We start from the raw sequence: 12930 nt of genomic DNA, 5'->3' as shown, positions 1-12930 counted from the left end.
CAAATGTGGGAAATCTGGAATGGATGTTTGAGTTTGCTGTACTTTAGTACTTACTAAAATTCTAATAAAGTTTTTTAATATCTCTTCATTCTTTTGAACATTTTTTGTGAAAGGAAGTGTATATAGTTTTAAAAAGAGTCACACCCAGATAGTAAATGATGATGACTGCTTTTCCTTGTATACTGACAGTAAAGCACTAGTTTCCTATAGGATTTTCTCCTCTGAGTTGTGTTAGTCTAGTGAAGAGGGATACTTTGAGAAACAACCTTAAAAGATTTGCTGCTTCTTTTACTATTGGAATGTTACTGAGAACTTTTTGTAATGTATGTTTTTTTATAAAGACCAGGTCAGATGTTTTACTTTCCCTGCTGTTTTTGTTTTTTAATTTTTTGGTTATAAGACTCAGTGTAACTGATCATGTTTTTCTTTTTACTTTGGCTGTCAAGAATTCATATCCAAAATTAAACACTCACTTTAAGTTTGTACATTATGTTCCAATGTTTCTTTCCAATATTTTATGGTTTGCAAACAAGAACCTTTGTACTTGGAAGGTACCAATTACTGTGTCAAGCCCGTTTTGAGAATAAGATTGACTAAAGGAATGGTTTAACTGCACAGTGGATTTCTTTGAAAATATAGATTAAAGATTACTGAAGACTGAGGGATTTTTTGTTTTTCCCATCTTAAGTTGTCTTAGTCCCAGAGAGCTTTAAAATGAAAGAGTCAGAATATTTCCTTAGCCCCAGTTTTTACAACAGATCTTAGAGAGTTTTCCTTAGGGCTTCACTTATTTGCCAAGAGCTTGTATGTGATAAAGGATGGAGGTTAGAGATGACAGGGCTTTCTGCTTGGGCCGATTACTCTCTGGGTAGTTACAACTAAGGCAGTAGTAGGTTGTATTGACACTACTTTCCTTGATTGAGATCATTGGAGCCTGTTATACAGGCAAATAGCAGTACATTTGCTGGACTTAGCATAATTCTCGGCTTAAAACAATGGAAAGGATGGAGTAAGGAACTCCAGAAGTTCATCCCTCCATAAAAGCAACAACAGCAAAAACTGGCAAAAACTCTCAGAATCAACTTTTTCAGGACTCTGGAAACTAACCAAAGGCTTGTCGCAACCAGAGGGACATTTAATCAAGAAAAAATACTGAATCTCTATAAGAACGGTGAGCTTTGTGGTAGTTAATCTACCCTGCTCCCAACCCTTGTCCCTCAGCTCAGTGGCAGCCTTGAAAATAACAGACCATGTTCTTGGTACTGGTACTGCTACCAGAGGGAGTAGAATGGACCTTATTCACAATTAATTGTAATTAACTTGTTTTGTTCTGTGGTTCCCTGGAAGACTGATTTAAAAGGCTCACCTTTATCTTTTTTAACTTGGAACTCTTCCACTGCTAAAATGACTTTCTGCATATGTTTGTCAAAAATGTTTACAGGTAAATGTATTAGTCACTGCTGCCTGAGGCAGTGACAACAGTTGGGGCAAATAACAGACTAACCAAAAAGCTTGGAAGGAAAGGCTGGGAATAAGATACTTTGGGGAACAAGGGTTTTGAAATTCTCCTGGAGATTCCTGGGAATCTAAAAGACCACATCGGTGTCCAGGGCTGTGCACATGCTTGGGAAAGACCTAAGAAGGTCCTAAGCTCTTCCTGCTGGCTGACCTTGAAGGCATGAGTATTTTTTAAAATAAATTTATTTATTTATTTATTTATGGCTGCGTTGGGTCTTTGTTGCTGTGCAGGGGCTTTCTCTAGTTGTGGCGAGCGGGTGCTACTCCTTGTAGTGGTCCTTGGGCTTCTCATTGCAGTGGCTTCTCTTGTTGCAGAGCACAGGCTCTAGGCGTGCAGCCTTCAGTAGTTGCGGCATGTGGGCTTCAGTAGTTGTGGCACACGGGCTTAGTTGCTCCGTGGCATGCGGGATCTTCCCGGACCAGGGCTCAAACCCGTGTCCCCTGCACTGGCAGGCGGGTTCTTAACCACTGCACCACAAGGGAAGCCCGAAGGCGTGAGCATTGAAGGCATGTCTCAACACACAAAGCCCACCTGCAAACACTGGGAGAATTTTTTGGTTCCAGGCTTCTAAGGAAATCTCTTTCCATTCACTAGCTAACCACTAACCTAATAGAACAGAGACTTCAGTGGTCACAAATGACAAAAAATACAGACTTTATAGTATTAGTTCAGAAAAATCATTAAACAAGGAAACAACCACAATGAACAGTAGCAATAAACCCTAAGGAGAGGTGAAATATCTGATTGCTGGAGTTGCCACATTATTCAATATCCAGTTTTCAACAAGATGCTATGAAGCATGCAAGAAACAAGGCCCTTTCACAGAAGAAATGAATAGAAACTGTTTCTAAGAAGTATAGACATTGGACTTAATAGTCAAAGACTTTAAGGAAGCTTTCTCAAATATTCTTGAAGAGCTAAAGGAAATCAGGAGAATGATGTATCATCAAATAGAAGATACCAATAGAAAAAAATTTTAAAGGAAATAAGTTACGGAGTGGAAAAGTACAGTAACTGAAATGAAAATTTGACTAGAGGGTTTCAGAAGCAGATTTGAGTAGGTGCAAAAAAGAATCAGTGAATTTGAAGATAGGTAAAATACCTAATTTGAAGAGCAGAAAGGAAAAAGAATGAAAAATGAACAGAGCCTTAGAGACCTGTGAGACACCATCAGGCATGCCAACATATGCATAATGGGAGTCCCAGAAGAAGAAGAGAGAAGGGGTAGAAAGAATATTTGAAGAAATAATTGCCCTAAAACTCTAAATTTGATGAAAAACATTAATCTACACACTTAAGTAGCTCAACAAACTCGAGTAGGATAAACTTCACTCCAAGACATGATAAACTGCCAAAGACAGAGCATCTTGAAAGTGGCAGGAGAAGCAGCTCATCACATACAAGGGTTCTTACTAGATTATGGCTGATTTCTCATCAGAAACATTTAGACCAGAGGCAGTGGGATGACATATTTAAAGTACTGAAAGAAAAAAGGTCAATCAAGAATTATCTAGCCATCAGAAATGGAGAAATGAAGACATTCCCAGATAAACAGAAATTGGAATAGTGGCTAGAGGACTTACCCTATTGGAAATGCTAAAGGGAGTCCTTCAGGCTGAAATGAGAGGACCTGGGATAGTAATTCGAATTCATGTTAAGTAAAAAAGAACACAGCTAAAGGTGACTATACAGGTAATTATGAAAGCCTTAATACATACTTTGTAACTTTGCTTTTTTTCCTATGTGATATAAAAGACAATGGCATAAAACAAAAACTCTTAAGTCTGCTTATGTGCATACTAGGTATAAAGATGTAATTAGTGACAATAACAATATAAGGGAGAGAAGCAGTTACATAGGAGCAAAGTTTTTATATACTATTGAAATTAAATTGGTATTAATCCAAACTAGAGTTGTTCTATTTTAAGATGTTAATTGTAATCCCCAGTGCAACCATTTAAAGACTATAATAAAAAATATATATATAGTAAAGGAAATGATAAGGGAATTAAAATGGTACACTGGCACATATCTATTTAACATGAAATTCAGCCCTTCAATTAAAAGGTAGAGATTTTCAGAATGGATTAAAAAACATGATATAGCTGTTGATTCAAAGATAAAAATTGGTTGAAAGTAAAGGATGAAAAAAATTATGCAAACTGAAACCAAAGTGTCACTCTATCAAAAAGATACAATTACAAACTTTTGTGTACCTAATAGAGCCTCATGAAGCAGAAATAGAGTTGAAAGGAGAAATAATCAGTTCAACAATAATAGTTGGAAACTTCAATACCTTACTTTCAATATGGACAGAACAACTAGACAGAGGATCATCAAGGAAACAGAAGACTTGAAAAACACTATAAGCCAACTAGACCTAATAGACTTATGTAGAACATTCCATGCAACAAAAGCAGGATATACATTCTTCTCAAGTGCCTATGGAACATTTCCTTGAATAGCTGTATGTTAGGCCACAAAACAAGTCTTAGTGTATTTTAAAGGATTGAAATCATGCAAAGTATGTTCTCCAGCCACATTGATAGAAATTAGAAGTAACAGAAGTAAACCTGGAAAATTCACAAATATGTGGAAATTAAGTAAAACAAATAATTTAAAAATACCAAAAATATCTTAAACCAGTCATGTTTAGTGAAGTGTGTGTATTTTTAAAGCACAGAAAAATACAGTTATGTTTGTATTCATATGCTTGAAAATTTAATGAGTCTTGATACTTGCAGTAAGTGTTCTAGTTATTAGGGATGTGTGTTGTCCTAGAGTTCTGTAGTATTTGTTTAGACATAGTCATATAAAAAGAGCAGATAAACCAAAAATCTATTCATTGTATGATTTTTTTTTTCTTAGACTAACTTTTCTGATTATGTCTTATGTGGATTAATAAAACTGGTATATTTTTTCATGTATAAGTTAGCTGACACTTAGAGGCTCAGATATATCAAATATACATTTGATATATTTTATATATTTATGATGTATTATATATTTTACTTGTAAATAAATATATTGTAAAGGCGAAAATTACTATTTTCTGAATAAGCTGCAAATTTCTTTATTGCCTATTTGATAACAGATCATCAGGGGTTGAGTGGGGTGATTTATGACATTTAGTAAAATATGCCATGTCGTTATCAGTATTAATGGCAATGAAATCTCTTTCTTTAGTGGAATAATCAGAAAATATTAAAACTAATTCTAAAAATTTTTAAAAATATCCTTCCCTCAGAGTTAGCATTGAGAATCTGTTATCTAATTAATGCTCATTTATTTATTTTTCTCTTAATTTCCATTTCTAGCTGCAATAATTTTGTAAGTTTTAGAAAAGTAATAGCTATTTTTCTGGTGAGGAAAACTTCGGTTTTCTTAATTATTTGTTAATATGGTAAAAGCTAGGCATCCTTTTACATTTATCTGAGAAGAGACAAACTTTCATGTAACAGAACTTTTTAGTGCATATAAATCAAGGTTCTTCACATATTTATATATATATTTTTTTTTAATTTATTTTTTGCGGTACGCGGGCCTCTCACTGTTGTGGCCTCTCCTGTTGCGGAGCACAGGCTCCGGACGCGCAGGCTCAGCGGCCATGGCTCACGGGCGCAGCTGCACCACGGCATGTGGGATCTTCCCGGACCGGGGCACGAACCCGCGTCCCCTGCATCGGCAGGCAGACTCTCAACCACTGCGCCACCAGGGAAGCCCCACATATTTATAAAGGAATTTGTGTGTATACAAGTTAAATTTAAAATATGTGGCACATGTTAATTTTTTTCAGGAGAAGGAAGCCAGCACCCTTTTGGAGCCATGAATATTGTCCGAACTCCATCTGTTGCTCAGATTGGAATTTCAGTGGAATTATTGGACAGTCTGGCTCAGCAGACTCCTGTAGGTAATGCTGCTGTGTCTTCAGTTGACTCATTTACTCAGGTAATGGAATGTACATTTCATTATTTTCTAAAATAATTTTAAAATCACATTCTGTACTTTAGAAATTAGCTTGGTGGTAGAATTCATGTAAAAATGAAGGTAAACACATATGATATAAGTTATTGGCTTCCATGTATATTTTCAGTTTGTCTTCCTCTCTATAGGTATTTTAAAATTTATAAATGCTTTGATGAGACTTAAGTTTTTATAGTGATAAAATAGCTCAAAGTGATTTTTTAAAATGGGTTTAAATATTAACTTTACCTCTTTTCCTCCCACAATTAGTATGCTAGGCTGTGAGTATACAGTTGTAAACCTGATGAGCAAGATCCTTGTCCTCGTGGAGCTTAAAGTGACACAATTCCATAAGGGTTGACTTTTAACCTGTCTGGCAGAGGCCTGAAGGGGAGAATGATCTAGGCAGAGTTATAGCTATTACAGAGGCCCTGTTATGTTTGAAGAATAAAGTGAAACTTTGTGTCTGGGGTAGAGTGAACAAGGGTGAGAGATGGGAAATGAGGTTGGAGATGATGGGGGACGTGGCTGCAGGATAAATCATATGTGACCTCATTGGCTTTTGTAAAGACTTTGGCTTATATTCTGTTTGGAAGAGAAAACATAAGAGAGTTTTGAGCAGGAGAGTAATATGATCTAACTTACATTTTTAAAGGATCACTTTTGCATCTTTGGAGAGAAACTGTAGTGAGGCAGAGAGGAAAGGAGGAAGATCAGTTAGGAGGCTCTTGTGAAAATCTAGGTGAGAGGTTTTAATGACTTGAACCAGGAAGTATGGGGAAGTAGAAATGGAGGTGATGAAAAGTAGTTGATTTCTGGAGATAATTTGAAGATGGGGCCAATAGTGTTTCATGGTGTGGATCACATGTGAGGTCTGAGATAGAGACATCAACTATGGCTCCAAGGGTGTTGGATCCAGGAACAAGAACACAGGAATATTGTGAAAAGAACAAGTATGGGCTGGGAGTGGAATCAGGAGTTGTATTTTGATTGTACTATGTTTGGGATGCCTGTTAGATATCCAGCTGGGGAAGACAAGCTTAGAGTTCAAGAGAAGTAAAAATTTGGGATTCATCAGTGTAGAGGTGGTATTTAAAGTTGGGAAGGGGATGTGATCACTGAGAAGTAACTGTAAATAGAAAAATTGGCCAGTGACAGAGCTTGGGGCCATTTCAAAGTTGAGACGCTTAAGAGATAAGGAGAAATGAAAGGAGCAGCCTGAAGTAGGAGGAGACCCCAAAAGTGCTGTTTTGGAAGCCAAGCGAAGGCTGAATTTTAAGAAGGAAGAAGTGATTAATAGTATTCACTGCTGATGGGTCAAGTAAGATGAAGGCTAAGAATTAACCATTGGATTCAGCAAGGTAAAAGTTATTAAAGATTTTGACAAGAGTTCATAGAGGTGGAAAGGGTGTTTGCAGCAAGGTTGAGTGAATTGGAGAGGAAGAAATGGAAACAGTGAATATAGATGACTCTTGACGAGTGTTGTCATAAAGGACAGCAGGTGAATGGTCTGGTTGCTTGAGGGGGCTATGGGGACAAGGAATTTTTTTTTCTTTCTGTTTTTAATCGGAGATATTATATCATGTTTGACAGGAATGAAGCATTAATGAGAGAAAAATTGATGATGCAGGAGAGTGGGGAGGCTTGTGAAAGTGGTGTCCTTGAGTAGGAAATAAGACCGTATTGGGAGGTTTTCGATAGGATAATGGACAGTGTTTATAGTAATGGATATATGGGCACAGACAGACACAGGAGGTTGGTAAATGTGCTGATGAGAAGTTGTGCAAGTTCTCTCTTAATTCCTTCTCTTTGCTCAGTGAAATAGGAAGCAAGGTCATCAGCTAAGATTGAGGGGAAAAGAAGTATTGGAAATCTAAACCAAAAGGATTATTAAACAAGTCCTCTAGGAGAGGAGGAGGGTGAATGGACTAGGGAAACCTTTTGGGCTTGCTAGGAAGCACATTTTTGAAGATTGTGGCCATGAATTTAAGCGCCGACTTGTCATATGATCTCTTGAGAATGGGCCAAATTAAAGAATGGCAGAATCTGGGTGTTAAAAATTTTGTCAGTAATTTAAAAAATAAACTATACTGAAAAAAGCAAGTTGTAAAACAATACTTATAGTGTCCCATATAGATTGTATTTGAAAAATGTCTGGAAAATACATGACAAAGTGATGTTATCCCTGGGGAGGGGCAAGAAGACTTTTTACTCTATAATAAGTTATTTGAGCTTTTTAATGAAGCATATTTTTTTTATTAAATGTTTTATTATGAAATATTTTAATATATAGAAAAGTGCATTCCACAAATACTTATTGTATACCTATTGTGTGCGAGGCATTTTTTAAGAACAAACAGATAAAAGTAGGTAGACAAAATAAAATAATACCCATCCTTACAGAGCTCTCTTTATAGTGGGGTATATTTGAAGACTTCCATATGTCTTCCACCTAGATTTAACTGTTAACATTTTGCTATATTTGCTACTAATTAAAAAATTATATAAAGTGTTACAGATACAGCCCACTGCTCTCTGCTTCTCTTCTTCCCTTTCCTCTCCAGGTAGCTACTCTTCTAACTTTATATATCTTTCCTATCTGTATTTCAGTACTTAAAAAAAAATTTCATATTTGTTCACAAAACACGTATAGTACTATTTGTATGTGTGTTTAAATGTGTTTCTAATTTATGCTTAGTTATTCTTACTTCACTTTAGTTTTTATCAGTAGTACATGGTTTAGAAAGTCAAATAGTTTTACATGTAAAACAGCTGTCCTCTATTATACCTTTTATATTCTGCTTTATTCTGCCTCTCAGCAGCAGTCACTTTCAACCTCCCCCTCATTTTTTTTCCCTCCTTCTCCTTGTATTTATTTCCATGTGTCAGAAGAAACTTGCTTAATCTTTCTTTATTAATTTATTTATTACAGGTATTTTCCATTGACTTACCGATACATAACATGATTTAGCTCTCTTAATCCTCTGTTCTCCAAAATACACAGATATCTTTTCTCCCCACCTTTCCAGTATAGATTTTCATTAAGTTAGTATTCAAAGTTTTCAGTATTATGACCTGGTAAATGTTTTTCAGAACTGAGCCATGTGTAGTGGTATGATTATATTTCTTGTTCTGTATAACTTTTCATTTATCCTGGTTAATAAATTTCTCATTTTTTTCCTTTGCATGGATTTCTGTATTTCCATTTCTAATAATTTATGCCCAAATTCTGCCAATTGTAAATTCCCATTCAATATATTTAAATATAGCAATTTAAAATTTGTCTTGGAAACATTTCTCTTGGAACTCTCTTTTTTGTTCCACTGTGGACTGATTATTCTCTGGGTCTGTTGCATAGCTGTTGTTAAGGTATGGTTTTCTTTCACCATTACTCCAGAAATTCCTTTTATTTCTCTTCTGTGTTGAATCCCTTTTTTTCTGGTTCTTCTATTTTTACTTCTTGTTATTTACCCTTTCGTATGTTTTTAAAATGGATATAAATGTTTGTATCATACTGCACAAACTTCTACAACTTACTGTTGTTCACTCAGCATTATTTTTAAAGATTTATCTGTGTTGATACATAGAATCGATTTAGTTTGTTTTAATTGTCATATGTCATATGTACGAATGAGCCGCAGTTTGTTTTTCCATTTCCAATGGTAGATGTTTTTATACATTCTTAGTAATATTTATCAGACCTTAAATTTTTGCCAAACTTGATAGGTGAAATTAGAATATTACTATTGTTTTGGGGTTTTTTTTGGACTGTTGGTGAAGTTGAGCATTTTTTCAGATTTTTGGCCTGCATTTGTATTTTCTTTTATAGGACTTGACTGTTTATATAATTTTCCCCAATTTTCTGTTGTATTAATTTTGGCACTTTTTAATTTTAGCTTTTTGGGAAAAGGCCTTTATGCGTTCTGGATAATAATCCTTTGTTGTATATGTTGTGAATTTTTTCCCCTACCTTGTCTTTTAGTATTGTTTATGGTGTCTTTTGCATACAGACATTTTTCTGTAGACAAGTTTTATCAGTTGTTTCCTTTATGATTTGTGGGTTTTTTGTATTTGAGAAATTCTTCCCTATGCTGATATGTAAAGATGTTACGTTCTCTTATAGTTCTTAAGGCTTTTAACGTTTTACTTTTTGAATTGTGTTTGTGTGTGGTATGGGAAGGGATCTAAAGTCATTTTCCCCCCTATGGAAAACTAGTTGTTCTAGTCCCATTAAATGAATAGTTAGTCCACATTTTTTTTTATTGTGAATAATAGCATCTTTGTTATATATCATGTGTCGCATATGCTTAGGTTTGTTCCTGGGCTTTCTCTTTTATTCCAGTTAATTTGTCTGTTCCTCTGCCAGGAAAAATCTTAATATCTGGAAGGCCAAGTCCCTCCTCCTAGTCATCAAAATAGGCTTAGGTATTTTTCATAATAATTTTAGTATCAGCTTGTCAAGTGCCATGAAAAATCTTGTTGGAATTTAGTTGAAAATAACATTGGATTTATAGGTTTAATGTGCCTTTATCACATTAAGTATTCCCATCCGTGAACATATTGTATCTTTCCACTCGACATGGTATATAAGTCCTTTCATTTGTTTTCTTTCTTATCTCTCAAGACAGTCTTAAAATATTTTCCACAAAAGTCTTACTATTAGCTTGTCTTAGCATTTCCCCTAGGTATCTTACAGACTTTGTTTCTGTCATGAATTGGATCTTCTTAAAGTTACATTTAAAATTTTTTCTTGCTTGTATGGAGGGTTGCTGTTGATTTTTTTTCTCCTGGTACTGATCTTTTAGTTAGTGATCTTATTGGTTCAACTCTGATATTGGTTCAAGTACCTTAACAGTAGAGTCTCTTGGACTAAACTACCTCGATATTATTAAATAAACAAAAACCCTAATAAGATGTTTCTTCCATGTAGAAAAGAGACAGCAAGAACCTTCATGGCTAGTTTTGTGTTTTGGAGAAAGTGATGTTGGGAAGATTATTTTTGAGTGAATAAAAGGTAGTATTATCGTTAGTAGTTCATTAATTTTGGGGTTTAGTGCTTAAACCCATTTGATTCTCAAGAAATGTGAATCAGTTTACTTCTTGCTTCTACAAAGGAGTCTTGGAGGATGTTAGTGGATTTGCCCATTTGAGGGTCAGTGAGAACGAACAGACCAGGAAATAGAAATGAAATAGTGTTACCTTTCTCTTCTTTGTAATTGATTGTGAGTAACCAGTTGTTCCTTTTTTATACTTAAGTTTTTATCTTTCTGGTAAGAAAAAGACTTCTTGGATATGGTTACTATTTTATATGAGAAAATAGGTTGATTTGATGAGGGTGGTATTTGAGGAGAGGGGCATCTCCAAAGGTGGAGATAAAAGAAGATATTTTGGATGAAAAAACATTTTTTCTTTTTTTTTCCCAAACTGAATATGTTATAAACTTTAAAATATTTGATAATCATAGAAATTCTTTGAGATATAAAGAAAGTACTAAAGGCAGATTGTTATGATTTTGTGGCATAATGTCATTTTATGACTTGCCTTAATGTTCAGCATTAGATTGTCTCAGAACTCACAGTCCTTAAACCAAGTTAATATGACAACATTTTAAATTAAAAATATTAAGGTATAAATGGAGTGTTTAGTATAATCCATTAATCTATTTATTATTAACTTTTAGTTCACACAAAAGATGTTAGACAACTTCTACAATTTTGCTTCATCATTTGCTGTCTCTCAGGCCCAGATGACACCAAGTCCATCTGAAATGTTCATTCCGGCAAATGTGGTTCTGAAATGGTATGGGGCATTTTGTAGCTCTCATATTAAGGCTTCTAGTAGCCTACAAAAGATGTGTGTTTTTTGCTTGTGAATGTATTTCTTCTTTGACATTTAAACATATTCTTTTATTGTGGACATCAGAATACATTAACATTTGCATGCAATTAAAAAGTATGTATTTTAGAGTTCACATTAGGAATAATTTTTACCCCAAATAATATTTTGTTATATAGTAGCCATTTTGGCTTTATAAAGACAGGAAAATAAAATTGCTTATGTTTTAGGGACCACAATTAAGGGCTGTACATTTTTTTATATTTTGAATTGTAAGTACTGTATATGAGGTTTGAAATATCAATGAACTTTTTTTTTCACTAGTAGAAAGTCTTGATCTAAAATAAACATGTATGAAACATCAGAGTGGTTTATACTGCACCCTGTACATGAATCTATTTCTTCAGCTTTTCTATGTTTCTGTTTTATAGATATTTCTTTTCACTTTGAATATCCCAGTGTTGGCGAGATACATAAGGAGAGTTTGCTGAGAAGTGGTAGCATGGTATAGCATGGATTGTACTAGAATGTATTAGGTTTGAGCTTTGTAATAATGTAGCTATGTGACCTTGAGAAAATTATTCTCATCTATGAAACGAGGGAGAAGGAGTTAGATTTCATTTTTTCTTAGGTCCCTTCTAGCTCTCAGATTTGCAAAAGATAAAAAAATTAATAAAATTTATTATGATTTGTGCTTTCTGATACAGCCAGTTAAATCACTATGCTTGCTGTCTGTTATAAATTAATAATTAAACTCCCAGATTAACTTTTAACTTTCTAAGTTTTTAATCTTAGCATTTTAGAAATGACATGTAAAGTTATTTGCTTTTTGATGAGTCATTTGTCACATTATGAAAGATTCTAATTAAATTTCTTATAAATATGTTTTTCTTTTGTAGGTATGAAAACTTTCAAAGACGACTAGCACAGAACCCTCTCTTTTGGAAAACATAATTTGAATAAAATAATTTTTAATGGATTCTGAAATTTGTCATGTTTTGAAGATAATCATTCTATTTGAAAGCATGAAGTCAAAAGGATCATGAAACCCAAGTTTAAAAACTGCTTAGTGACTATGAAGGTTAATTAAAATCTTTATAAATATTAAAAACACTGAAAAAATGTTCATCATTAATGACTTTTTTCCCTTAAGCTGGAAATATTCAGAGGCAAAACATTTTGTTTTGGCTATGATTCATTTTTTACTTAAAAATAAAGCATAGTCACAATATTGTGCCACATGCATTGCATTTATAATCTTTCATTTATATTTACAGTGGTTTGCTAGAATAGTTAACTTAAAATCAACTATATCAAAATTTGGGGACTTTTGGAAAAACATATCAAATATACATTTTTACATATGGAGAAATTATTTTCAGTTAGTATTTCTTTAGATTAAAAGTTTTTTCAGAGGAATTCCCTGGCAGGCCAGTGGTTAGGACTAGGCGCTTTCACTGCCGTAGCCTGGGCTCTATCCCTGGTTGGGGAGCTAAGATCCCACAGGCTGCGTGGTGCGGTCAAAAAAAAAAAAAGTTTTTTCAATTAACAGATTTGTTGTCACTTTTTATATTTGCAAATTCATATGTTTTTTATTAACAAAATTGCCATAA

At 34.2% G+C, this 12930-nt stretch overlaps 1 protein-coding gene across 2 annotated transcripts in view; it reads left to right on the top strand.

The window, feature by feature from the left end:
• Nucleotides 1-12556, top strand: part of HIKESHI (heat shock protein nuclear import factor hikeshi) — a 32456-nt gene extending 19900 nt beyond the window's left edge. Inside the window, exons 3-5 of one of the 2 annotated variants that reach the window (XM_065882407.1) lie at nucleotides 5316-5467; nucleotides 11163-11281; nucleotides 12217-12556. In XM_065882407.1, coding sequence (XP_065738479.1) covers nucleotides 5316-5467; nucleotides 11163-11281; nucleotides 12217-12271 — 326 coding nt within the window. In that variant the 3' untranslated portion in view covers nucleotides 12272-12556. The remainder of the gene's footprint in view (nucleotides 1-5315; nucleotides 5468-11162; nucleotides 11282-12216) is intronic. The other variant, XM_065882408.1, reaches the window with a different exon arrangement.
• Nucleotides 12557-12930: the final 374 nt, after the last annotated feature.

The sequence above is a fragment of the Phocoena phocoena genome, chromosome 8, assembly GCF_963924675.1.
Source record: "Phocoena phocoena chromosome 8, mPhoPho1.1, whole genome shotgun sequence".
NCBI classification, from domain to species: Eukaryota; Metazoa; Chordata; class Mammalia; order Artiodactyla; family Phocoenidae; genus Phocoena; species Phocoena phocoena.
This window is presented reverse-complemented; position numbering and strand designations above follow the sequence as displayed.